A 26843-nucleotide genomic window follows, 5' to 3' on the forward strand; every position below is an offset into this window, starting at 1 on the left:
GTATGGCTCAATGGACTTAGCAATAAAATTTATAGGTCCAATTTAAATTTACAGAAAAAAATTTAGGGCAACAAGGCCCCCTCCCACGCTTATTTTTTTACCAAAGTCACCCGATCAAAATTTTGAGATAGCCATTTTGTTCAGCATGGTCGAAAATATGATAAATATGTCTTTTGGGATGACTTAATCCCCGAAGTACCCAGAGGGAGGGCTAAAAGATATGAACTTTACCCAATGTTAACATATAGTATTGGTTATTCGGAAGTATACAGAAGTTTTCAGGAGGTTTTTTTTCTGCTAGTGGGAGGGAAGGGTGGGTCGGGGGTTATGTTCGAGGATCTGTTCATGAAGGAAGTTTTCATGGGGGAAGGGAAATCGCCATGAAGGGGGCGCCGGACTTGCCAGCATTATTTATTGGTTATTGGGAAGTATACAACCATTTTCAGGAAGGATTTTTTCTGGAGGGGGGGCTAGAGGAGGAGTTACTCTGGAGAATATTTCCGTGGAGGATGTTTCTTTGGGGTAAGGGACATTTCTATGAAGGGGGCGCCGGATTTCCAAGCATTATTTAAAAAACGATCAGAAATTAAATAAAAAAAAAACCAAGTTTTTTCAACTGAAATGTAAGAAGGAATATTAGAACTTAACACGAACAGAAATTATAACGTATGTGAGGGGGTTCTCCTCCAAGTCAATACCTCGCTCTTTAAGCTACAGTTTTTTTTTAGTGCTTTCAAAAGAGCTATCTATTCTCATTAAACGGCCTTTGTGATTCAGGGGTTTGTGAATCAAATTTTTTTTTAACTTTTAACGTAAAGAGCTTGGTATTGACTAAGGGCAGAACCCCCTCATATACGTAATAACATATACGTAATAAAAAAAACAATAAAAAAACAAGCGATACGGCTCAATAGTAATCGAAACTTTTAAAAACGGAATTTTGATGTCAATAAATGTATCAAAAGAATGTGTTTATAATGCTGATTCTAAATATATAAATTTTATTAAGTTTAGTATTACTCATCAAAGGCAACAAGCCTGAGGAAATTTACTCGATTTTTTAAAGAGGGGGAAACATCCCCTACAAGTGGAAGAATTTTAATGAAAATCACAACGTCAGATTCAGCGTATCAGAAAACCCTATTACATAGGTTTCAAGCTCATATCTGCAAAAATCTGCAACTTTGAATTTTTGCCAGAAGAAAAATATACGAATATAGAAGTTAGTTACGTAAGTTAATTTGTAAAGACATTCATTTAGCAAAAGAAAAGTAAAATTTTTATGCAAATAAAAGCTGCATTAACTAAAAAACGATCAGAAATTAAATAAAAAAAACAAGTTTTTTAAACTGAAAGTAAGGAGCGACATTAAAACTTAAAACGAACAGAAATTATTCCGTACATGAAAGGGGCTGTCCCCTCCTCAACGCCTCGCTCTTTATTCCGTATATGAAAGGGGCTGTCCCCTCCTCAACGCCTCGCTCTTTACGCTAAGGTTTTTTATTGTTTTAAAAAAAAAATTGTGAGACAGTCAAACTTTAGCGTAAAGAGCGAGGCGTTGAGGAGGGGACAGCCCCTTTCATATACGGAATAAAGAGCGAGGCGTTGAGGAGGGGACAGCCCCTTTCATGTACGGAATAATTTCTGTTCGTTTTAAGTTTTAATGTCGCTCCTTACTTTCAGTTTAAAAAACTTGTTTTTTTTATTTAATGTATAAAAAGACCTACAATGATGAACGTGGCATCCTCAGCACCGACGATAAAAAGAATGAAAATAGCACAGGATTAAAAAAAAAATATAGTACTGTTTTACAAAGCGGTAAGCGCGCGACAATTGTATTGAAAATCAGATGGGATTAGACTCGGTAGGCTGCTTATAGAAGACGCTGTATAAAGATAGCATTAAAAAGGGTTTCTCACTCCGGGAACTAAATTTAAGCTTTGGCTTGTTGGGGTTTAGGGGGACTAAAATGTACCTAAGTTGGGTTGATTAGGTTATGTTAGTTTATGTACTTAATATATGCTATGCTTTACCCCCTCCCCGCTAATGTGCAAATATCTTGCAAAAATTTGTTTCTGAATTATTATATTTTCATCCTATTCTGTTTTATTTCATTAGCGTTAACGAAACTTCACTTTTCGCGCGCTTACCGCTTTGTAAAACAGTACCAAAAATATTAATTATAAGGACTTGATGGAATAATTACTGAGCGGCGAAGTTTAAGTTCTACGCTAAGAAAACCGACAATTAAAAATAAAAAAATAAAATCAAGGTAAAGAATCGCTATTCTACATTGAATTTTACTCTGTTTTTCTTAATGGGTACTGTTGTATTAGCTGGAACCCACGCAAGAAGTGAAGTTTGTTAATTCTAATGAAATAAAACAAAATAGGATAACATTATAATAGTTTAAAAACAAATTTCGGCTATATATTTGCATATCCGGGGGGTGGGGGTAAAGAATAGCATATATTAAATACGTAACCTAACCTAAGTACATTCCCCCCACAGACCCCATAAAACAAAAGTTTAAAAATTGTAAACGCTACGACAAACCACGGTTTGCAATCCAATTCTCTATTAAAAGAAACCCGTTTGACTAGTTTCTTAAGCATCTTCCCCATGTAATATATCGCGTGGGTTCCAGCTAATACAACAGTACCGCTTAATGTTATGGAATGAATCATAATTCGCTTCTTTTTTATAAGTTTTTCCGCGTTTCAATTTTTGTTCTTCGTTTCCATTTACGCTGATAATGTCTTCTAATTATAAAAACGGAATATCTGTGGCATGGTTTTCTTTAAAAAACAATGCCCAGAGCCTGTTTCCTCAGTTATTTTGATTAATTCTCTTTGGAATTCATAAAACAGTTGTGCAACCCTAGTAAACCTTGAAAAGATGAACGTATAATCTAAATTATGGTACGAGAAAGTGTTTTCAAGTTCCTCCTTGCTCCTTTACCTTTCTACTAAGTCTAGAATGATTATACTAAGACAAGTCTAGTATACGAGTATTGGCTATGAAAACAAACTCAAGTTTGCCTCTATCTCCCTCTCCCAAAGTGCAATACCTTGGATGGGTAATTCCTAAGACCCTAGGTGTGATCTAAGCCAAGCTGGAATATTTTGAAGGCGTATTGTGATGGAAAGATTGGAGGAACGAACTTGAAAACACACTGTGAGACCCCAGCTTAGACCTAGGCATGAAGGTTTCATGTCGACTTAGAACGATAGCTTTCAAAGTTCATAAGAAGTCACTTGTGGAGAGGAGTGGTGAGGAGATGTGAACTTAAAGTACCTTCCTGCTACCTGATTTGGGATAGGCTATAGATTTTTTTTTTTTTTTTTTTTACGAAAGTTTCATTCACATCGCAAACATTTTCAGAGGCGATAAAGGAATTATTACTTTGCCTTTTATACTCCCTTTTCCTGTGATTAATATATACTTTGCTAGGTGATTGAAATCGAGCCTGTTTCAACATCGATTTAGTTTTTCAAATTTAGCCTAAAGTGTGCTTCTCTTGATTTATAGACCCTGGTAACGCAGTTTCTAGAATTTGAGCTAAAAATTAGCTTTTATATGCCTGTTATTTAAAGTTGGCACCTGGTGTCTTAGAATTTGTTTGACTTTACAAGTAGGGAAGAAGTGAATGTAATTGCTTGAAATTGTCTTTCCGTTTTGTTTTTCTTTTTTTTTATTTCCACTTCTGAACCTCTTATTCGTTCAACACATCCTGTCTCCCGGTTTATGAAAAATCTGTGTTCTGGAAGTAGTTATCCAAATAACTTGAAACCTAATGCGAAACCGTGATTTTACGAACACGTGATTTTACGCAAAAAAATGTATTAAGGTTTACGTTTTCAAAAGCCATTTCAAAATCCAAACACATCATGTACTTCCAACGTAGATACAGCCAATTTACTGGCAATATTAAACTATAAAATCAGTCAGGCATTTTCAGTTTAAATTTTCTCCGTTATATGTTTCATGGGCTTGACAACTGATTAAATTAACCATACTGATTTGGCTTCTGAACTGATTAAATTAACCATAATATTGCCGTTGACATTAGTAAATATTGGCAAAGAAAAAATTAAATTCTTGGAGGTCGCAAACTAGTGACTTAGTCATGAACGCTCTTAGAATTCTCCTTGTTCCCAGCTGTAAGTTATTGATCCTTTTTGTTTCATTTTCTGCAGAACTCCACGTGAAACAGTAAGGCCTATTCCCTTTTAAGTTGAACTGGTTCTTCTAAGACCCAATCTTTTGTTTTGGGAAGTTCGTTAACTGAACCTGTTTTTTAGTTATTGAGATAATTTTGTATTACTGAAGAAGCATAATTAAAATAGGTGGAAAAAGAGTTGTATAAGGCGCAAAATTGAATGGTTTTGGTTTTATAGGGATAATTCTAGACTTGGGTGGCCAAGGAACCCTTTCTAGGATATTTGAGAAAAAGAAGTTATGATTTTATTTTATGCAGTATCACGTTTTTGAGTCGGTCTTACTAACTGCTAAAACTGGTGGGGTCGTTAGAGACCAAGACATAAGAGTCAGAGTCAGTGAAACTGAGAACATTCCAGTTTTTTGTTTTCAAACTTCACCTCGACACCGGTCTTGCCGAAATGGCTTTCATTTGCCTTTATACTCGTCTTGACTGTTTTGAATTCTAAATGCAGTAAAGAAAACAATAGAAGAAGAAGAAAAAAGGAAATTTCAATCGCAGTTAACAAGTATGCGATATTATAATCTGACTTTTTAAGAACTTGAAATGTAGTGCAATCTATGGGAGATAAAAATCCAAAAAGAAACTAAATTATTCCTTCACTTTTGACAATTTTGGACTATGAATAACGATTATATTATAATATTAGATATGATATAATTATAGAAATGAAAAGGCAATGGTGCCATTTGTTTCACTAATTTTCTCAAGTAATTTTGTAGCTCATGACCTAGTATTTTCTAGGTAGGTCTATCTCAAGGATACTTTGTGTGGGTCGCTCTCTAATAATTCGTACGCCTTTCATGCACTTTGAGCTCTGCGTTATTTTGTACTGTTTTTCTTTACATGTGTGAGGTTTGGATTTTTTTTTGTGAAATATCATAATCTGAAATAACTAGGTAGTCTATATCAAAACAATCATGGATGTCTAACAACATTGCTCTTCAATCAGTGGTCCAGTGACTGGTGCCTTCTTCACTGAAGATTTTTTGTGCTGATGCTGAGCTGTGGAAGCTTTTGGTCTTCTTCTCTCCTTGGTTTCCAGTTTTACTGTGTCTTCAGCTAATGTCACCGAATGTTTTTCCTGATTCCTCTGGTTTGTAGGTGTGAAAAGATTTTCATGTAAGTTTCAAAATATTACATATAAGGACATTGATTCAAGTATGAACCGAAACCACAATTATTATTTTTTCGTTGATGCATATAATGGAAACATATATGGTGTCTCGAAAGTCGCCATTTTATCAAGTGGTAAGCAGCCATGAATGATTTTTCTATTATCAAAATTGGTGGCAGCATTTCGAAATGGAAACATCATGAAGATGTTTTGGGTATGCTAAAACATTAATTCATAATTTACTACTTAGGTATTGTAATTAGGACAGCCTACAGTTTGCTTTACATGTATCTTCATTCCATGAATTTTTTTCTATATGTAAACTTATTCTTCTTTTGTTTCTAGTGCTACTGGTGGGAGTTCAGCAGCTATTGACAACAGGATTGTTCAAGCTCTGGTGAGTGTGAGTGTCATGCTTTGCGCTTCTATTAACCCCATCTTATATTTTTACATAATGATATATTATAGCCATCATCCTCAGCTTTTGGCTTTTGTGTGCTCTGGGTGGTAATTGGAACTGGACAAAGTTGTATAGAAAAGATCAAATCCACACGAACCTTGAGCTGGGGGAATTAGATTCCAAAAATTAAAATTGATTGTCGTTGTGCCCAGAACAAAAGGCATATTCCACTCTGTCTACATCTGGTGACCGGATTAGCAAGGGTGTATTTACTTTGTAGGATGCGGCGAGACTAGTAATGATTAGAACAAAAATGTTATAGTACCTATGGCTTAAAGGGTAACTTTACGCAATTCTGTAGTGATACGAATTCTAAGAATTTTTTGTTTTTCAAACAAAACCTTTTTCATGAAAACCTTTTAAAACCTGTTTCACAATATGAAAATGTGAGATAGGTCACGCCTTTTTGTTTTTCGCCGTCGTAATATGAAGTATAATGAATTTGACAGATGTGCTCCCTTCCCCTAAAAAGACCATGCTCACGTTCCTGTCATTGTGGCTTTCGCTAGAAATTTCGTGTGCATATTTTTATTTCATAAAACAAAATAAGTATTGGGATTAGATTTAAATTACATGCATTTAAGAGGAATTCAACTTAAAAATTAATCGGGTGCTATCTAGTACTTTATTTTTGAAAAAAGTAGGCAATGCCGGTAGCTTCACTAATATGTTTTCATTTCTATTGCTGCTGTTTCCTTTTCAAATACGGCTCTTAGTTGGAACAGTGTAATCTTGATCCCTTGATTCTCATCTCTTAAAACCTTATTACATATTTTACTACATACGTTTGATATGCTTTTGAGAGAAGTCCCCTCCACAAAAAAAAAACACAAAAAACAAAAACATAAAGCAGATATCTACTTACTTGGAATTTCTTCGAGTGCAAATATCTCCCGGGTTGATCTAGCCGAGAGAAGGAACAGAGACAAGGCACTTCGGATGAGAAATTATATTTTTTAGAACCTAAAAACTCTTTTAGCAATTGTATCTCCGGTGTGTTTTTTTTCGCCCTAGGGTGCATTGCCGACAATAGTTCTGGTTAGGAGTCGCTTCCCGCAAGGAAAAAAAAAAATAAAAAGTTGCCAGAATTCAAAAACGTTCCTAATAAAGCCTCCGGGGCTTTTTTTTGCGTAGTCAAGCGTTCGGAACAGCCTTGTAAAGTAAAAGTCTCAAGAAATAGAACTAATCCAAAGCATCGAAAGAAGAAATTTTGCCGTTTTAAATAATTTTTGAATTATTATTTAAGAAATGAAAATTAAACGTAAGATGCGAAGCTCGTCTTTCGTACAGCTAAAATGTGCCCCAAGAGAAAGATTGGGTTCTAACTTTAGTCTTATAATGATGATTGCTGTTGGGGTTGCTCGCTATCTAAAACTACATCTAGTTGGTTTTGGTATTTCTATCCCAGCAGTAGATCTGCACTTAGTCTGGCTTTTGAATGTATGGACATTAATCATTAAGATTTTTTTTCGTGCATTGCTATTTTACTTATGTTTAATTTGAATTTCAGAATGAACTTGCCAGTACGAGTGTGAAACTTCAAAGTCGGAAGGACATATCAATGAATTATTTAATTTTTTACAGCTTATCTATTGAGACAGAAAAAAACTAAAGAAAAACATAAAAATAGATTTAACTAGAGATTATTTTTTTCAAGTATTCTCTCAGATATGTCTAAAAGTAAATATATTTTTTTCATTTTAGTTTTATGTTATGCTAGAATACCAGCTATAAAAAGCAAAATAACAAAATAAATATGTTGTGTCGTATTTGCAATCACAAATTTGCATAGAGGGAGGGGGTAGTCCCCCTTAAGGCTTGTCTGAATGCTGCTTTCTCCGGAAACAAATTTTAGAATTATAGTCTGAAATAATTGCCTTTTTATTGTTTTTGCTTTTATCTTTATTCTTTATGCTTTGGTGCAGCTTTGAAACTCTTTTAAAACATTTGCCGTTGTTGATTTCTCTCTGCCTTTTCCTGTAAATATTATTTAATTTGGCTCTCTTTTTCTCATGCGTCTTTTTGTTTTTCTTTTTTTTGCCTCTATAATTGACTCTTATCTCATTCTCAACCTTGTCTTGCCTCTTTTATCTTGCCTTAATCCCACCCTCCCCCGTAATGTTCCTCCGGTTCGTGAATTGGTCGTTAACATGGTGGCGAAAAGACTATTTGAGAGGCAACTCTATATACGGCTCCAATGTTTTATTATTTATTTATTTATATTTTTTCCCAGAGGCACTTCATATGGAAGGAGTCGTCGCATAAACTCGGAAGGGGCTCATTCGATTGGAAATCGAAGTTCTAATGCCCTTTTTTAAGAGTCAAAAGTGATCGGAGGAAAACTACCCCCCCCCCCCTGTCACAAACAACTTCTTTTCCCCAAATGCATCAAATGAAAATTTTGAGATACCCAGTTTGTTTGAAATAATCCAACGATAAGATTAGAAAAACTTCGTTGTCAACATACCCCCCCCCCCAGAGCCAGGAGAAGAGTCTTAACTCATGCCCCGAGGACATACATGGTTCTTATGGAAGAGGTGGTCGTACAAACTTTGGAGGGGGGTAAAATGATTAGAAACCGAAAGTTCTAATTCACCTTTTAAGAGTCAAAAGGGATCCGATGGTGACTCCCCCCTCCCTCCCTACCTTCTTTTTTTCAAATGTGTCCAATCGAATTTTTTATATAGCCATTTTTTTCAAAATAGACCAAAGATAATATAACAAAAACTCCAAGGATATAACAGCCCCCTTTCCCCTAGATTCAGGGGGCAAGTCCGGTAAAATGTGCCCTGGGGGCATATAAGGTTTTAATGGAAGGGATGGTTGTATAAAGTCCGGAGAGGGCTGATTTGATTGTAAATCATAGTTTCTAGTGCCCTTCTCAAGAGTCAAAAGTGATCGGAGGACAGCTAGCCCCCCCCTCCTCCCAACTTACATTTTCTCCAAATGCATCCAATCAAAATTTTGAGATAGCTACTTTGTTCAAAATAGTTTAAAGATCAAATAACAAAAACTTCGGGGTCGACTCATCCCCGCAAAGCCCGGGGGCAAGTGTTGTAAGCTATGTCCCGAGGGAAAATAAGGTTATATGTAAGGGTTGGTCGTATACACTTCAGAGATGGCTTGTTTGATTGGAAATTCAAAGTTCTAGTTACCTTTTTAAGAGTCATCAAAAGTGATCGGAGGGTATCTACCCCCCCCCACACCTTCCCCCCCAAATACGTCCGATACAAATTTTGAGAAAGCAATTTTGTTCAGAATAGTCAAAATTCAAATTACTATAAATTGGGGGTTGAGAAATCCTCCATAGCACCCGGGACAAGAATTGTATTGATGCAAGTTGTGAATTCTTAAGAATCGAAAGTGATCAAAAATTAACAAGCCCTCCCCTCCCTTTGTGCCTTTTTTCTCCAGATGCATCTTATTAAAATTTTGAAATAACCATTTTGTTCAAAATAGTCCAAAATTCAAATGACTATAACTTAGGGGGGGGGGGGTTAAGAAATCTTCCCTAGCCCCCCGGGCAACTTATGTAACTTGCCCATTATTAGAACATAAGGTTCTGTAGAGACGGTGGTCGTATTAACTTTGGAAGGGGCTTATTTGATCAGAAATTAAAACTTCTAGCTCTTTTTTAAGAGTCGAGAGTGATCACTGGTCAATTAGCCCACGCCCCAATTTCCCAGAGGGCATCCGGTACAAATTTGGAGATGCCGTTTTGTTAAAAATAGTTCAAAGGCCAAATAACTATGCTTCTGGGGTTGACCCGCCCCCCCAGCTCCGAGGACATGGCTCTGAGTTACGGAACTTAATTATTGTTACTTCGATACTTGGATTTAGTGATTTACGTGGTAACTTCGATTTACGGTGCAAGGGCTGTAAGTTGTGCAAGTTGCTTATTGATACTTTGATACTTTGTTTAATTCAATACCTTGTCAATTTTGATCCTTTCTTTACTTTAATACTTTGGTACTTTGCTATTTTTACTCTGATGCTAGTTTTGATACTTTTATGAAAGTTTCATGTTGAAAAAAACCTTATTTTGAAATAAGAAGTTTTTTAAAAACTTGAAACTTTTTGTAATAATAAAAACGAACAAAAATTAATTAAAAAGCCTTCCGAAAGTTTTTGTTTTCCAATTCTTTCTGAAAGAATTGGGACTATGTACTTCTAATGAATGGTGTCTTCACTACAATTATTTGAAAAAAACTACGTTTTCTAAAGAGTTAAAGAGGCTGAGTCACAAGTTCGAACCTTGAAACGTACAGGGATTAGGAGGTGCAGCTGGGGGGCTGCCGCCCCCCAAACCCCCGCTTCCACATATGAAAGGGGCTGTGCCCTCCTCAACGCCTCGCTCTTTACGTTAAAGTTTGACTTTCTCACAACTCTTTTTTTTAAACAATAAAAACTTTAGCGTAAAGAGCGAGGCGAAAACCAAAAGCATTCTGTATAACTTTATTCAGGTTTCTCTATAATAATTTGTTGTTTAAAAAGTCATACAGAAGACTTTATATCATTCTCCATGTTTAAAGGAAACACAATATTGCCTATTGTTTTGATTTTATAGTGCTTTGTATATAAGAGTAAATGACAATATTTGTTGCTTAGAGTATAAAGAACCAATTGACTTGACTTGACTTGCTTTATTTACTACTAATTAAAAAATAAACTATATACAAGCAACCGCCCGGGGAAGGCTAAAAAAGCATGATTAAAGACGGCTGCAATCCTCTAATTCTAAACCTCTAAAAATTATAATTATCAAAAAAAAAAAAAAAAAAAAGACCTGAAAAAAGACCTGAACACTCCAATGACTTTAATAGGCCTAGTCAAAAAGTGCTCACCCAAGTAATTTGTATTTCTAATGTAAAAAAAAACATAAGATGTATGTGCTACTATTATAGAGTAACTATGAGGTAGATTTATATCAAAATATTCAAGCAAATCACACAGCCTACTAGGTGTCTTACCTTAGCCTACATAAGGTATGCTATCAGTGGAAGTCATTAGGTCTGCAAAACTACCAATAGAGTAGCCTATATATTGATACTTTCTTTTAGAATCATTTTACTTTACCTTTACACTGCTTCATGCTTAAAAGATCCAGAAATGCAAAAAATTCGAGTAACATGAAGATTAGATCTAGTCTAGCCAAGCTCTTTTCAACAAGAATTCCTTAAAAGAATTTTTAAACGAAAAGAGCTCTGCTGAACTAGGTTCCGATTTCTGTTTTACCAGAACATACAAGAAAACAACACTTTCTAAGGTTATATGCTGATTTATTTATTTTTGTGGTCATTTTCTGCTGTTTAACAGCACACGTTCTTTATTTTTGAAAATGGCCGCGAACTTTCGTATTTGAATACATTATGTAAACAGCTGATCTTTCTCCTTAAAAAATGAATTATCGGTTTTTCACACTAATTTAAGACGTATATGGCTGTGTAAGTTTTCACTTGACCAATTTAAAGAATTAGTTTTCATTTTAGGTGTCCTTGGTACTTTAAGAGTTTAGAATTTTAGCTTAGAGTCTTAGCTTAGAGTTTTTGTTAGAGTTCTAGTTTTTTTTAGTTTTAGTTAAGAGTTTAGAGTTTTTAGCTTAGAGTCTTAGCTTAGAGTTTTTGTTGAAGCTCTAGTTTAGGTTAGTTTTAGTTAAGAGTTTATAGTTTTAGCTTAGAGTCTTAGCTTAGAGTTTTTGTTAGAGTTTTAGTTTAGTTTAGTTTTAGTTAAGAATTAAGAGTCTCGAGTTTTTAGCTTAGAGTCTTAGCTTAGAGTTTCTGTTAGAGTTTTAGTTTACTTCTAGTTAAGAGTTTAGAGTTTTAGCTTAGAGTCTTAGCTTAGAGTTTTTGTTAGAGTTCTAGTTTAGTTTAGGTATAGTTAAGAGTTTTTTGTTTTACCTTAGAAACTTACCTAAGAGTTTTAGTTTAGTTATAGTTATAGTTAATAGTTTGTTGTTTTACCTTAGAGACTTAGCTTAGAGTTTTAGTTTAGTTTAGTTTTACTTAAGAGTTTAGAGTTTTAGCTTAGAGTCGCATCTTAGAGTTTTTGTTAGAGTTCTAGTTTAGTTTAGTTTTACTTAAAAGTTTAGTGTTTTATCTTAGAGTCTTAGCATATAGTTTATGTTGGAGTTCTAGTTTAGTTTAGCTTTGGTTAAGAGTTTATTGTTTTCCTTTAGAGTCTCATCTTAGAGTTTTTGTTTGAGTTCTAGTTTAGTTATAGTAAAGAGTTTGGAGTTTTACCTTAGAGACTTGTTTTACCTTAAGGAGTTTTAGGAGTTAGGAGTTTTACCTTAGGAGTTAAGGAGTTTTACCTTACCTTACCTGCTAGTTCAAATAGGGTGCAACGCGCTGAATTTTCTATTGAAAAGCTGCTGGGGTCATGCCCTCTGGCCTATTTTGGTTCTCCCATCCTATCGATCGAAAATCCTTTTGTGATTCTGATTCAAAAAAGTTCCAAGTTACTCTTCTGCAGGAAAATTTCCGGTGGGAGGGGCTGGGGGATGTTGGATGTGCCATAGGGCCACTTATCGTCTTCACTGAAGGCTTTAGATTTAAGGTTTGATTTAGAGGTTTAAAGTTTAAATAGATGTAAATATTTGCATTATTCTGCTTCAACACAAGGTGCAACATCCCTGGTGTTCTGCCAAAAAAAGAAAAAAAATGTAGCAAGAAAGGGGAAAGATTATTAAACGGACCACGGGTTCATTTTTTGCCCTCAGTGAACATAATAAGATATAAATTATAAGGTAGAATCTCTTCTTTAAAGTTTAACTGATACTTCAATTACCTATCTTCCAAATGACTGTCGATGGGTGAGAAAGTCCATTGTGGGATATCCCTATTTTCAGTATCTCAGTCTGGCTACCCCCAAAGCAAAAATTGGCTGATATACTTGATATGGGATTGGTTTGATAAGTATTGACATGTGCTATCATAATAAGTTTTCGTTTATGCTCTTTAGGACATGTTTTCCCTAAGTTTTGAAATAAAAATATACACTTTTCCGTTCTTCGCTCAAACATAGTAATTGCAAACCACTGTATATAAATAATAGAAATTATCTATATTATCTATATTCAGTGTTACAGACCCATCATTACTTCTTTGGTGGAGATTCAAAAGGTTTTCTGCCAGCTGGGACGCAGACTGAACTGCAGATCGATTGCGTTGATTTTAGGGAAATGGATAATAAATCTCCTTTCAAATCGCTGTCGCCAAATCCTTGTTCTGCATTTAGTGTGTATTAGTTCTGGACAGCCTTACTGTTTTGGCTTGATATTCTGTCAAAGATCATTAGAGACCGATCAACTGTCTCCTATACTCCTTTGGTTTTTTGCAAATAAATATGTTGTTGTGCCAGTTTCTTGGACGGAAGCTAATCAGCAAAAAATAATAAATAGAGGAAAAGGAAACGGTCATTTTGTTTTGAAAGCAATCATTCAGAAGCGGGACATTCCCTGTCCTTTCAATAGGGGAAAGAAGGGAAAAAACAGAATGAAAGGCTTATAAATATTTACACTGCTTCTAAAATTACTCTTGTTTTTACGTGCAGAAAAACAAGTAGTCCGACTTTTTCTCAATTTCGTTTACCAGCTGTGTATTTCAAATTACTTACGAAAGGTTTTGTTGGAATGAAAGTAGATCCAATTTGTTATCGAGGACTATCCGTTATCTTTGTTACATATTGAATATTATTTATATCTGGTCGTTTTGCAGTGACATATAGTTTTGTCATATACTTTTCGTGGCTCTCTAGCCCCAAAAAAATAGAAATCTGACGAGGGAAAAAGTTGCTGTAAAGCTAAATAGGTTTATGTCTTCATTTACCTTTTCTGTCAAAATCCTGTGAACTGATTTCCAAGTTTTTGAAAGGTTGACGATAGAAAATTTAAATACTTTACCTTTGAGATTGATTTCAAATGCATATCCGTTGAATTTTTAGCCTTAACAGTTCTTTTAACAAAAAAAAAAATTCTGGAATGCTGTAACAAGACAGAAAAAGCAATATTGTGCCCAAAAGTAGCTAGGAATCGCCTTAAAAGTATCTTGGAAAAAATAATAGCCAAACTAGAATAAATTACTAGGGATAAGGACATGGTTTTTCAAGGTTTGAGGATGATTCGTATCTCATTCACACTTACGTTTCGATTTGGAAATTTTGTGCCCCTGAAAGTTCTTGGCTCGGGGCAATTGTCCCTCCTCCCCCTAAACCCGCACCTGCATAACTGCTATCCAGGACTATAACCTTATTTTTTATATTTTGAAAGTGGCAGGACTATGCTTCGAAGAACTGGCTCCAATGAAGTCCTATGCGCTGCCTGTTCATCTATAACATCGCGTCAACCCTTCGTTGTGATATGTAACTTTTTATTATCCAGAAAAATTGACTTCTATTCATCGGGAAGAAGTCGGGAAGGGGTCAAACCCCTTTTCTACGTAAGAAAGCAATTTCTTAACGAAAAGAAATATCAGAAAATGTAGAATATTAAAAGAGAGACTAAACACTGCATCTAGGCCAGGGGCTGGGCATAGCCTAGCTTGACCTTTTATTAAGTTAATGACAGTGCTCCCATCTCATTTTCTCTCGGAACACAAGAAATTTCACTACAGGACCCTATAGGTTACTTTTGAACAATTACTTAAAATAACGTAGTACTGATAAATAATAATTTGTCACGGCAAGGGCCGCGGAAAATGACTAAGACACCAACCAACAAGTGATAGCGCATAAAATCAAAGACAAAGGCGACATTGTAATGAATGATCTAGTTACAAAAAAGTCCTGTCCTAAGATGAATCTCTTCCCCACATGAATCTTTAACTTATACATACAAATCTAGTTACTGTGTCTTTGTCATCTCCTCGTGCCACATTTGAATCTCCTTGTCCCATAATCTCCCGTTCACTCTTTCCTTTATCACGCCGACATCCACGCCAGCACCTTCGTTCCATAGCTCACTCAGACCACATACCCGCAATGCATTATTCTCTTTATTGCACTTGGCCACGAACCCTTTTTATTCGCATTTAAGGCATCTAAATATATTGCTTTCGCAAGACAGAACCTAGGCATCTTCAGAATCTTTCCCCAAAACGTAATCTTAGTTAACAGTCTTCTATTTCTCAATTGTTTCAGCTCAAGTCGCCCTGAATTATCAAATTCTTTACAAATCTACCTACCCCATGAGCCCCTTTAAAATACTATTTTCAACTTAGCAAAAAATTCCCCAATTTCACACGCGTAATGCATAGCCTGAGTTATCTTTGTAAGAAATGTTTGTATATGCATGTTTATATCTTTAATATTGCCTAACTGGCTCTCAGCCACGACATAGAAGGCTCAATAAACCAATACACGAACAATCAATCATTAACAGAACCCTCCTAATATTGTCGAATCTACCCTTTAAATCTCAAAATTTCACATATAGCCCATCCCCTTCTTACTTTTTAACTAAACAACCTAATACAAAAGCTGATCAATTGTTCTATGTCCCTCTCTAGAACCAGCCTGTTCTGAAGCTACTTAATCATTCTTATTCAACAACATTCTCAATCTAGTGTCCTTTGCCCTAACAAACAACTTGGCTATAGTATTCCTATGATGAAGGTGATAGTGATTTTCTTGTTTATTTTCATCCCCTTTCTTAAATTTAGGTATTCCTAGCAGCGCGGGCCAACTTGCTTGCCATTCCATCCGGGTTGCAGCGGTAGTTAGCAACCTAGTAAGAGACGATCACGTCCAATGTTAAGAAATATAATAACCCATAACTCCTAAAAAATACAGTCAGATCAAAACAAAAAGTACACCCTTAGAATCGCCTTGTCCGAAACCCCTATATAGTAAATTTTCTGCCCCTTGGCTTGAACAGCAAGGGAAACATATTGGGTTGAAAATCAAGAAAAGTGGCAGCTACTACAGCATTCTGCCTAAACGGCATCTTTTTTTTTATCCATAGCTTGGCACTGGCACACAGCCCCTTGGATTGAACAACAAGGGAAACATATTGGCTTGAAAATCAAGAAAAGTGGCAGTTACTACAGAATTCTGCCTAAACGGCATCTTTTTTTTCTTTTCAGTACATAGCTTCGCATTGGAACATCATAGAGAGTTGTTCAATGGCTCATTTTAAAGGAAAATAATGGGGTCATAAACCTTTTGTAATTAAAACAGATTATTCTTAAAATAGAATCAATTTTTTACGAAAAAACTGCATGTTTCATGTTTAAGATTGATCAATGACGTCATAATAGTAAGCTGTATAGTCAGGTCCTCTCTTAGTATTCCAATTAAGAAAAAGCCATAAGCTTTTTCCTATTTGTAATTTCACCTAAAAAAAAAGAACAGATCAGATCAGACCGATAGTTGTAGAAATAGCCAAGACAGATTGTCCGAGTGATTGAGAGGTAAATATGGGATAAGCTCTTTTTAAGGATTGTATAATACATGTTTAGAATCGAAACACAGGAATCGTATGAAACTGAAGTTGAGAATACGCGATGTTGTCATTGGGATAAGTATTCATATTAAAGTAAAGAATGAATTTTAAAGCTGATAATAACTGATTATTACTAGGAGACTAAAAGTTTATAATAAAACCTTACTTTCCTAGACACTAGCATCATTCATTTAGAATTAACAGAAAAGTTGGCCCGGATGAGTTTCGAACTCGACGATATGGGATTTTAAGACCTACACTCTACTGACTGAGCCACTAACGCTCGTATATTATTAAGGATTATACGGTTTGAGACAATATCGAAAAAGAGTTACATAAAGGACCAATACCGTTCATTATATGTTGTACGCTATTTTCTTCTGGTATAGCGGAAAACCTAGCGAAGAGAGAACCACGGCACATAGTAACTAAAAGCTAAGATAATTATATAAAAGATCGATGTAAAATCATTTCAATGAATTCGTTTTTAGATTTTATTTATATGTTTGTAATATTTGCATTATCTACTTAAGAAGTGGCACCAAAAGTGTTGTTTTTTGTCAGGGCCGAATTTGTTATGGGGTAGGGGGCAACTACCCCCTCTGTACCCCAGTTTCCTCCCCCCCCCCCCCAGCTGAAATTTAGTTTCTTCAAACAACTTGTAAAAACCAAGATAAGCCTCTATAATCCAGAGAAACGGGCCAGTTTTCTCAAGTAATTCTGTGCATTTATGGTACATTAGGGCTTTTTTTTTTCACTGACATTTTCACTTGATCTGGGAAAGTTTGGTCCACCTTTGCCCCCTGCCCCCCAGGGTTTTGGCGAAATTACGCCCCTGTTTTTATTGCTATATCACGCTTATGGATGGTAGAATTGATAAACATCACGGTGATATGAGCAATAGCTTTCAATTGAGCCATTACACGTCACTCTAAAAAGTTATGGTAGCCCAGTAAACTGTCTCTTTTTTTTTACAGCATCATGACAGCATTGACCATTAAACTGTTTTTTTTTTTTTTTTGTGACAGCATCTATTTTTACGCGGTTTTCTGCATTTGAACTGTTGGGCCCTGCACTTTTTTCATCACTGGGAGGAGGGTCTTTTTCTGAGCAAGGCTTTGTATCCCGCCTCCGCCAACTATCTGAAGACGAGTCTTGGGTAGAATTTTTTCGTGTTTTTGCTGAAACATTTCTTCTTCGTTTTTTGAATTTGAGGTGCTGGCACTCTCATCCTTTCCATCACTAGAAGAAGGCTCTTTCCTTGAGCTCAGCTTTGTACCATGCTGCAACCAATTATATGAAGGTGCTTCTTGATCCTGGCTCACTTTGTTCCGACTCCTGGGCTCAATTTTATTCTGGCTTACTCTCTTTGCGTCTCTTACTCTCTCTCTTACTCTCTTTGATTTTTTCTCTTTGCGCTAAGGTTTAAATTTTCTCCCAATTCTTTTAAAAAACACTCCTGAAAGGCAAGAGTCGTTTAATCAAAACAATAATTAACTTTTTTGAAAGAGCCGAAAAGCTTTAGCGTAAAGATCAAAGTGTTGAGGAGGGGGAAACCACCCTCATATACGTAATAATTTATGTTCGTTTTAAGTTTTAATGTTGCCCCTTACTTTGAGCTGAAAAAACTTGTTTTTTTTATTTAGTAACAAAACAAAAAAGCATGTACAATTTCAATTGACGTGTTCATTTCAAGCCTTAAAAAATAGCAAGCAGAAAGTAGAAATGATTTTTGGAGGCTTAGATGGAACTCTGAATCTAAAAATGGGTTTTCCTTATAAAAAATTCTCATGAGGTTATATATCAGTCAGCGTCAAAGCCTTACTGGATGAATATAGTTTTCTGTATTGTGTCCCATTTTTACACCTCCCCCCCTCTTTCCCACACCTTTTACGTGGAAGTATATTCATCAAGCGCAATTTGGTGGTTGTGCATCAAAGTTATCATAATTATCAAAATTATCACTATTAAATTATCATAAATAACATATAGGATATTGCGGTGACTACCAGTACCTGAAAACATAGTTTCTTTTATTGTTTTCACAAACTTTTAGGTTTGCAAAAAACTCAAGAAATATGCGCCGTAATAAAGAGCTCTCATTAGAGATCTAGAAAATTACAGTGTCTATATATATATATATATATATATATATATATATATATATATATATATATATATATATATATATATATATATATATATATATATATATATATATATATATATATATATATATATATATATATATATATATATATATATATATATATATATATATATATATATATATATATATATAATTAATGATTTCTGCTCAAAACGAGCAGAAATTAACATGAGTAGGGCTGAAGCCTTCCATAGCTTCTGAAGACCAGAATATAATTTGCACTTTACTGAAAACAAACATTTCAAATGCTTTTAATTTTTTTTTACTTTAATAAATAAAAAATTATTAAGACTTTAAGGAATAAATATCAGTATATGTATATTATTCTGTCTGTCCACATTTGTTTTCTTTCAGTAAAACAAACGAAACATGTCATCATCAATTTGGGTATCAAAGAATCAATTTCCAACTATTAATAGGAACGAGAAAAGAGGATATACTGAATTTTAGAAAAAAAAAACTGGAACTTCCAAATTTCACGACAGCCCAATATGGTCGAAAAAAAAAACGCATTTAATCAATTAATAAAACTCAATTAGTTTGAAGGTTTGTAAATCTAAATTTTGCACAAAATTGCACTTTACTGGAAGAAAAAATAAATGAACGTGGATTGACAGTTTAATACGTATATAATGACATTTATTCCTTAAAGTCTTAATAATTTTTTATTTATTAAAGTTAGAAAAATGAAATTATTTAAAATGTTTTTTTTCCAGTAAAGTCTAAATTATGTTCTAATATTCATAGGGCACGGGGGTTGTCAATCCTACTCATGTTAATTTCTGCTCGTTTTGAGTTTGAATCGGTATTTATTGTAATTCTCTTCGTTTTGTGGTTTCATTTACTTATTGATGTTGATTTAAGGTAGTTTTACACTTGGAAGATTATTTGACCTGATTTCTGCTCATTTTTGGTTCAATGGGGCTCTTTACATTTCTTTGAAAAACTTATTTTGTGGAAATGTTTCCAAGTGCTGGTAGCCACCGCATTAACCTATTTGTTATTTATGATCTATGATATTTGTTATTTGTTATTAATTTCGTCAGCCCGCAGTTCCGAACTTAAAGGAGAGAAGCAATTTTATATATATATATATATATATATATATATATATATATATATATATATATATATATATATATATATATATATATATAGACATTGTAATTTTCTAAATCTCCAAAAAGAGGTCTTTATTACGGCAAATATTTATTTGCCGTAAAATATAAACTGGTACTTGTCAATTAGCTGGTACACACGCGAGAAGTCAAGTTTGGATAATGCTAATGAAATAAAACAAAATATGATGAAAATGTAATAGTTTAGAAACAAATTTCGGCTATATATTTGCATATTAGGGGGGTGTGAGGTAAAGCATAGCATATATTAAATACGTAACCTAGCCTCGGTACCTATCCCCCCCCCCCCCAAAAAAAAAATTAGTTTAAATAATGTAAACGCAGTGACAAACCACGCTTTGTGATCCAATTCTCTATTGACTGATACCCGTTTGACTAGTTTCCTTTAGCTTCTATCTTGCGTGTGTACCAGCTAATTGACAAGTACCTATAAACTATGTTTTCAGGTACTTGTAGCCACCGCATTATCCTATATTTTATTTATGATAGTTTAGAAAATGTTCTTAACAATTTTGCACAACCATTAAACTACGTCTGATGAATATGCTTCCAACAAGAAGGTGCAAGCAAAGGGGAGACGTAAAAATGGGGTACTCTACAGGGAACTACATCCATCTAGTGATGGCTTGACGCTGACTTAGATTTAACCTCATGAGAAATTTTTATAAGGGAAACTCATTTTTACATTCTGAGTCCCATCTAAGCCTCCAAAAATCATTTCTACTTTCTGCTTGCTATTTTTTTTTTTAGTCTTGAAATGCACACGTCAATTAAAATTGTACGTTTTTCTTTGTTTTGTTATTAAATTTCAGAAGTAAAGTTTTTCTATCTTCTTTAGAAATGAAAGATTAGTCCTTTATAAATAGGGGTAATTATAATCTTATAAACATCTGCACAACCTTTAAGCATATTTTTAAGTTATCTTAGGTATAATGTTTTCAGTAAATACTTGCCATTGTGTATTCGTTGAGCAATCCTTTAAGTACATGAAATTATTGTGCCAATGCCTATATACCACTACAAATTTGTCGGAGCCACCTGGGACATCATAGTTGCAGCTTGAAATACTGAGACCTTATATTATGTTGAGATGATGTAACATGAAGTATTGAGTTCTTTTGACCTTGTTTTTTCTTTACGATATTGCATTGATACGTACTAGCTCAACATATTTAAAGGGTGTGACATATATTTAAAAAAAAAAAGGGCAAGGGCCTTTGGGAATTCATTTTACATGACGTCAGCTTAGCTGCATACCACAGGTCATAAATGACGTCACTTCTTGCATATAAGTGACTGTTTCCAGTGATTCTTTATTAGTCAATCTATATCAAGTTACTGAAAAGCAAACAATCTATCATGTCAACTAAAGTTCTTACTAAAGCTGAAAATTTTGAGAAGGTAAAAAATGTATGCTGTCCTGCAGGGGAGAAAAGATCAGTAGTGAAAAGGGTGAATATCTTTAAATCTACTAGAATTTCTAAACTGGGATCTGATGCCAAAAAAGTGGACTTGAAAAATGACAATTCAGGTCAGATGGACAGAAAGAACATCATGGCTGGTAGGAAACAGACTGATCCGTTAGGAAAACTGGACAAAGAGATTGCCACAATTGCCGGAAGGCTATGCATGTTTTATATGTGCCCAGAAGTGAAGAAAAGATTCAGATTACGGAAGGAAATCATGGATTCTATACGACAGACAAACTCACTTGCTGAAAAATTGAAAAGATACCAAAGCCAAATTGAAAAACGTGATTTAGATGGAATCTTATCGAGCTTTTACATTCAAGTTGGTAAACTGATTTCAACCGTAAACAACTTTGAAAAAGAAGTGGAAAAGATGCAACAAATAGAATGTATAGCAACAAAAACTTGTTTCAATCCGAGCAAACGGTGATTAATTCTAAAAAGGTTGATAATACTCTGAAACAGACTGCTGGAAGTGACCTGAATTTCAGCATTAGGATTGATACCATTCTGAGGACATTATCAACGCTTCTTGATTCGCAAGCAGCAAAAGTGAACAAGATGATTTCGGACGTAGTACGTCTCAAGAACGAAGTGAGCCAGGAAGAACAAAATGAAACCCCACGAAAAGATAATTTTGATGAAGCCAAGAAAGACAACGGTGGAAACTCAAAATTGAATGTAAAGAAATTGAAGTGTACCAAAGGCCACAATTTGTACGAGAATTCCAACAGAAATGAGGCTCAAGCAGAAGGTTTACCTTTAAGCCAGAGTAAAATTAACCCCATGGGTCAGAACAAAGTGAGTCAGGATCAAGAAGCACCTTCATATAATTGGTTGCAGCATGGTACAAAGCTGAGCTCAAGGAAAGAGCCTTCTTCTAGTGATGGAAAGGATGAGAGTGCCAGCACCTCAAATTCAAAAAACGCAGAAGAAATATTTCAGTAAAAACACGAAAAAATTCTACCCAAGAGTCATCTTCAGATAGTTTGTGGAGGCGGGGTGCAAAGCCTTGCCCAGAAAAAGAACCTCCTTCCAGTGATACAAAAGATGCTGGCCCCAACAGTTCAAATGCAGAAAACCACTTAAAAATAGATGTTGTCACTAAAAAAGACAGTTCAATGGAAAAATCAATCGTCAATAATGATAACCTAGATGAAATCGCAAATTCAATTGTATATGTGCCACCGTGTAGAAGAGGTGCGAACTACAAAAAAGAAGAGCCGTATACTGGTCCCAGAGTCATTGTAATTAGGCAGCCAAGAGGGCCAGATGGAACTAAAGGTTTTAAAAAAGAGTATTTTCAAAACTATCACCAAACAGGTGCTGATGTTGATGACAGGAGTCTATCTCAAGAACGAAATTCTGTTGACTGAATTAGTTCACTGAATTAGTTCAAATTAAATGTTCTGTTCTTTTATTTATGTTAAAATGTGTTAAATAAATGTATAAAGAACACAAATGTTGTAAATTATACAAACAATGAGGTGTAGCAAGAGCGAGACTCATAAGAGTTAGAAGGTCAGATGCCAGATACCTCAAAGACGCAAGTTTTGGCTCCTTAGCAATGGCCTCAATTCACGAATATTTAGGGAAGGGCACACAAATTTTCAAAATCAAGGGGTTATTGTTTTGTTCCATCATTTTTATTTTATTTTAAATACCATACAAAACATTTTCCAATGAAAATACCCGAAAAAAGTATTTTTCAAAATCTATGGGGGAGGGGGGCAAAATCTTGAGAGGTGGTAAAGATATTTTTATTCACCGCCAAATTGACGCCATTAATTAGGTAAATATTAGAGCGACAAACCTAATTAGAGGCAACACATTCAAGGGGAGTTTCGAGTATAAAAGTCACCTGACCTTTCTTTTATTTATGGTAATGCGAGATGGCAGCAGAATCTCGGAAATAAAATTAGTTCAACTGCCGTAGCTTAAGATTTCCTTTTAATGACCAATATTTTCTTTGTATACTTAAGGTCTATTCATTTTTATTAGTTAACTAAAGTTGACATAATTCCTTAATAAAACCCTCTTATACTAGAAGCTATTAGGAAATATTCATCTAAAACACTGCATTAATGAAAAATCGGCATCCCAATTCCTTTCTCATCTTGACGAATCCTCTAGATCTGAAGAAGAACCCTTTCACCACTGTACAGCAGGGTTGCCACCTGTAGCACGATAGCACTATTTTGTTATGTGTAGCACTGTATCATGTGCTCAGGGTTGCCATCTATTGCACGAAATTGCTCTTTTAGCACTATTATAGTCAATTTTTTACTATAGCACCGAAAATCGCTGTGTAGCACTAAAATTTGGGCAACTGTAGCACTTTAAGAGCTGACCGTTGTGGCAAACCTGCTGTACTGTAACAACTGATTAGATAAAAAATACCATTCAATTGATGGTATCTAGGACGGGGTATCCAGCAGTTCACAAGTAAGGAGCAACTCGGACTAATATTATCCAAACTCTAGACAAAGGAATTTCGATAACAAATAATATACATACAAAGAATTGGCTTTTTATATCGATTCAAAATGCATAAAATTCTTTATTAACTTTAATGTTACCCATCAAAAGCTACGAGCCTGAGAAAAAATTTTCTGATTTTTGAAAAAGGGAGGAAACTCCCCAAAAATCTGAATGGTCTTAATGAAAAAGGAAATTAACTTTATCGCTTGGGTCTTATTCAGAGTCGACGCGAAAATCAGTGTTACGAGATGCCGCGTCAGGGTTCTGCTCCAGCTCCAGACCACCACCGATATCCCATACGAGCCTGGAGCAGACTGTCCTTTCATTTTTTTAAGTTTTTTCAGCATTCTTCACCTTTCACGGTTACTATCATATTTTCTGAATTGCTATTGAGACCCTCAACTGAATGGAAAATATTTTGCCTGAACGAAAACCTGGTTGTATAGAACTATTGAAGGAAATAAACCTCAAAATAAGGCAAGAGGGTCAACGTTGCTTAGCAGGCATATGCAAAGAGGACTGGCTTTGGGTCTGTATCCCACTCCTTCCCCAAATGGACCTTAAGATGTTTACGATTTTTCCTATAATTTATATTTTCCGTATAATTCATACACTTTATAGGATTGTCTCGAAGTTCCGACCCAATAAAATTATATAGGTGTATCTACTGCTTAAGGAGGATTCATATCTCTTCTAAATAACTTTTACTTGGGTTGGATTTTGAAGGTGTTCATTTACGCTCAATTGTGATTTTCTGTAGCTTTTTTGTCATTGCATATTCGATGTAAACTTCCACTACTTGGAAAATAACGCTAATAAGTTAGATATGGAACCGCTAAACGAAAACATACGAACCGGAAAGACCATTAAACCTTAAACTCTTCTGTTTTGCATCCTGTATATCTCACATGAGTCACAAGTACAGCAAGAAAAGACACAGAAAAGAACATCTTAATTAATGAAAGTTGCTTACTGGTCTGAGATCTTTATTTATACCCTTGTTATTTCATGCATTTGGAGAATACATGACATGCTGTTGTGTTTAGCTGTAATTTTGTCGAGGGACTGCCCACCCTTCGCCACTGATGTACACCTTTTAGCACCACTTATTCTGCCACTTGAAGCACAATTACCACGCCTCCTTGCGCCACGCATGGTAACTTACGCCGGGCGTGGCTCGTGCCACATGATATACATCATTTTTGAAAGTGAACAACCCGATTTTTGTTGAGATGAAGTTGTTTCTTTCTTTCTTTCTTTCTTTTTTTTTTGTCATTTCTATGTCTATAGTAACTGGCTTATTCTCGAAAAAAAATTCTACTTGCGGATTATTTCTTGTCTTACATTCTCTTATCTAGAAGGACATAAAATAGGCTATATATTTTCTCTTTTGGCTGCACACTGTCACAGTTTAGTTACCTGTACATGCAAAGTGACATAGTACGCCACCTCTTGGGCTTAATAAGGGCCAAAAGAAGTTAATTTAAACCCATATCTTCATCATTTCTCCTCTCCCTTTCTTTCTCTTGTTTCTCTTTCTCCTTGCTTTTATTTGGAAAACATTCCTAAAAAACCTCATTAATAACACTTTGTGGTCCGTCTGTATGTCTTTTTCTAGAGTGAGGCAAATGCGTCATGCTCATAAGGGTGGCGCAGGGGAGTTGCCCTCTAGTGCGTCTGGCTATTCAGTAAAATGAGTTTATTATGTATTTTTATCAATATTTTACTGATTTATTGAAGTTTCTACTTCGGTCTGTAAAATAATTGTTAAAAGAGATCAGTCTGTCGAAAAGATCCGCATTTTGTTGTCTCTTGACTTTCTCTCTTATTCTCTGTCTCAAAAATGTGGGTTTTGCGAAATTGCTTTAATATACCAATTCCTAATATCCTTCTTTTTAAAAAGTGATCCTAAATATTTGGAAATAGGCCTACTGATTCGTAGGCAAAATATTTTATGTGTGCTTGCTTCCATAGAAAAGGTGATTGACGGTTATTTGTGATATCAGCTGGTTGGGATATTCCCACAGACCTTGCACATTCCAGTTATATTTACATTATTTATCATCAATGTTTTTTTTTTTTTTAGGACATAGTTAAAGATCGGCTGATTCACGCTGTTCGAGAAGAAGTAGATGAACTCAAGCTGAAAATTGAAGAGTTAAACAGTCGTATTCGGGAGTTGGAAAGTGAAAATTCAATTTTAAGAGGTAATACGTTATATATTTTTTCCCGGGTACTGAACATTCTAGAACGATTCATCCAGTTTATTTTTCGCTTTCCAACTATGTTACGGAGAAACGCTATTGCTTTTGTAGTTTTATTTATTTTATCTTTTTCATGGTCTGTGACTGGACAATGGTAATTCGAAAATTCTGTTTGGTGTGGGGATCGTGAAGCAGGGGAAAAAGCTATTAGGAATTTGACAAGATTCCAGCAGTTATTCAGAAAAAAATGGAAACCATTTTTTCTTGCTTGTGTACTAAATAGTATAAACAAGAAGCAAAACAAAACTTTCATAGCTTCGAAACTGAATATTTAGGGATCATTTAATCCCTAATTTAATTTAATTTTTTAGGGAATCAAGTAGATCTTACAGTTATTTCTTCACGCGCATGATCGAAAATTTTGTATCTCTCTTTAGATCTTTTGGAAATAATTCTGAAAAAGTAGTTAAGAACTCACAAATTCTTATATTTTTATGATTTTTAGTCCAGCCGCGTATTTCTTAGGCATCATTTAATGTCAGACTCGTGTAGAGTATACAATTATTTCTTCGTTCCCCGAGATAGAAAATTCTGTATATCTTCAGATATCTATTAAATAAGTGTAGAAAAGTAAATTAAGAAATCGTAAATCTTGTTCTAGTTTTGATTCTTGAGGGATTGTTTAATGTCGAACGCGCGTAGAGGATGTAGTTATTTCTTCGTGTCCCGAGACAGAAAAATCTGTATCTCTCTTTTCAGATTTTTAGAATCCGGGAAATCCTGGATTCTAATTTTTCATAGAATTTTTCGATTGTGATCAAATTTTCTCAAATTCTGTACGCAGATAGGTCTGGGCGAGAAATTAAGTGAAACCAGTAAAGCTGTAATCTGGCTAATAAGTGAGGGAAAGGGAAATGGGCCTACATTCTTGGAGTTTGCACATCTACCAGAAGGAGTTGTCACATCTCAGCCCAACTTGACAGGAAGTAAAAGTTAGTGTCCAAGTTGTGCCATTAGGCTGTCTAGACGCAGCTCAACCTCTGCTGGGAGAGCGGGAGCAAGTAGATTCCTAAATTCATGTTTTCCGTAAATCTATCAGAAGGGGTAGTCTGTGATATTGACCGAATATGGTGGTAAGTAAAA

General features: G+C 35.0%; 1 protein-coding gene across 2 annotated transcripts in view; it reads left to right on the forward strand.

Annotated features, from left to right (window-relative positions):
* LOC148941373 (uncharacterized) overlaps positions 1 to 26843 on the forward strand; it is a 116076-nt gene that overhangs the window by 55532 nt on the left and 33701 nt on the right. Inside the window, exons 4-5 of one of the 2 annotated variants that reach the window (XM_089103782.1) lie at positions 5685 to 5742; positions 25583 to 25703. In XM_089103782.1, the coding sequence (XP_088959908.1) occupies positions 5685 to 5742; positions 25583 to 25703 (179 nt within the window). The remainder of the gene's footprint in view (positions 1 to 5684; positions 5743 to 25582; positions 25704 to 26843) is intronic. The other variant, XM_089103783.1, reaches the window with a different exon arrangement.

This window comes from Artemia sp. Qi Xiang Cuo, chromosome 18 (genome assembly GCF_049724085.1).
Source record: "Artemia sp. Qi Xiang Cuo chromosome 18, ASM4972408v1, whole genome shotgun sequence".
Taxonomy (NCBI): domain Eukaryota; kingdom Metazoa; phylum Arthropoda; class Branchiopoda; order Anostraca; family Artemiidae; genus Artemia; species Artemia sp. Qi Xiang Cuo.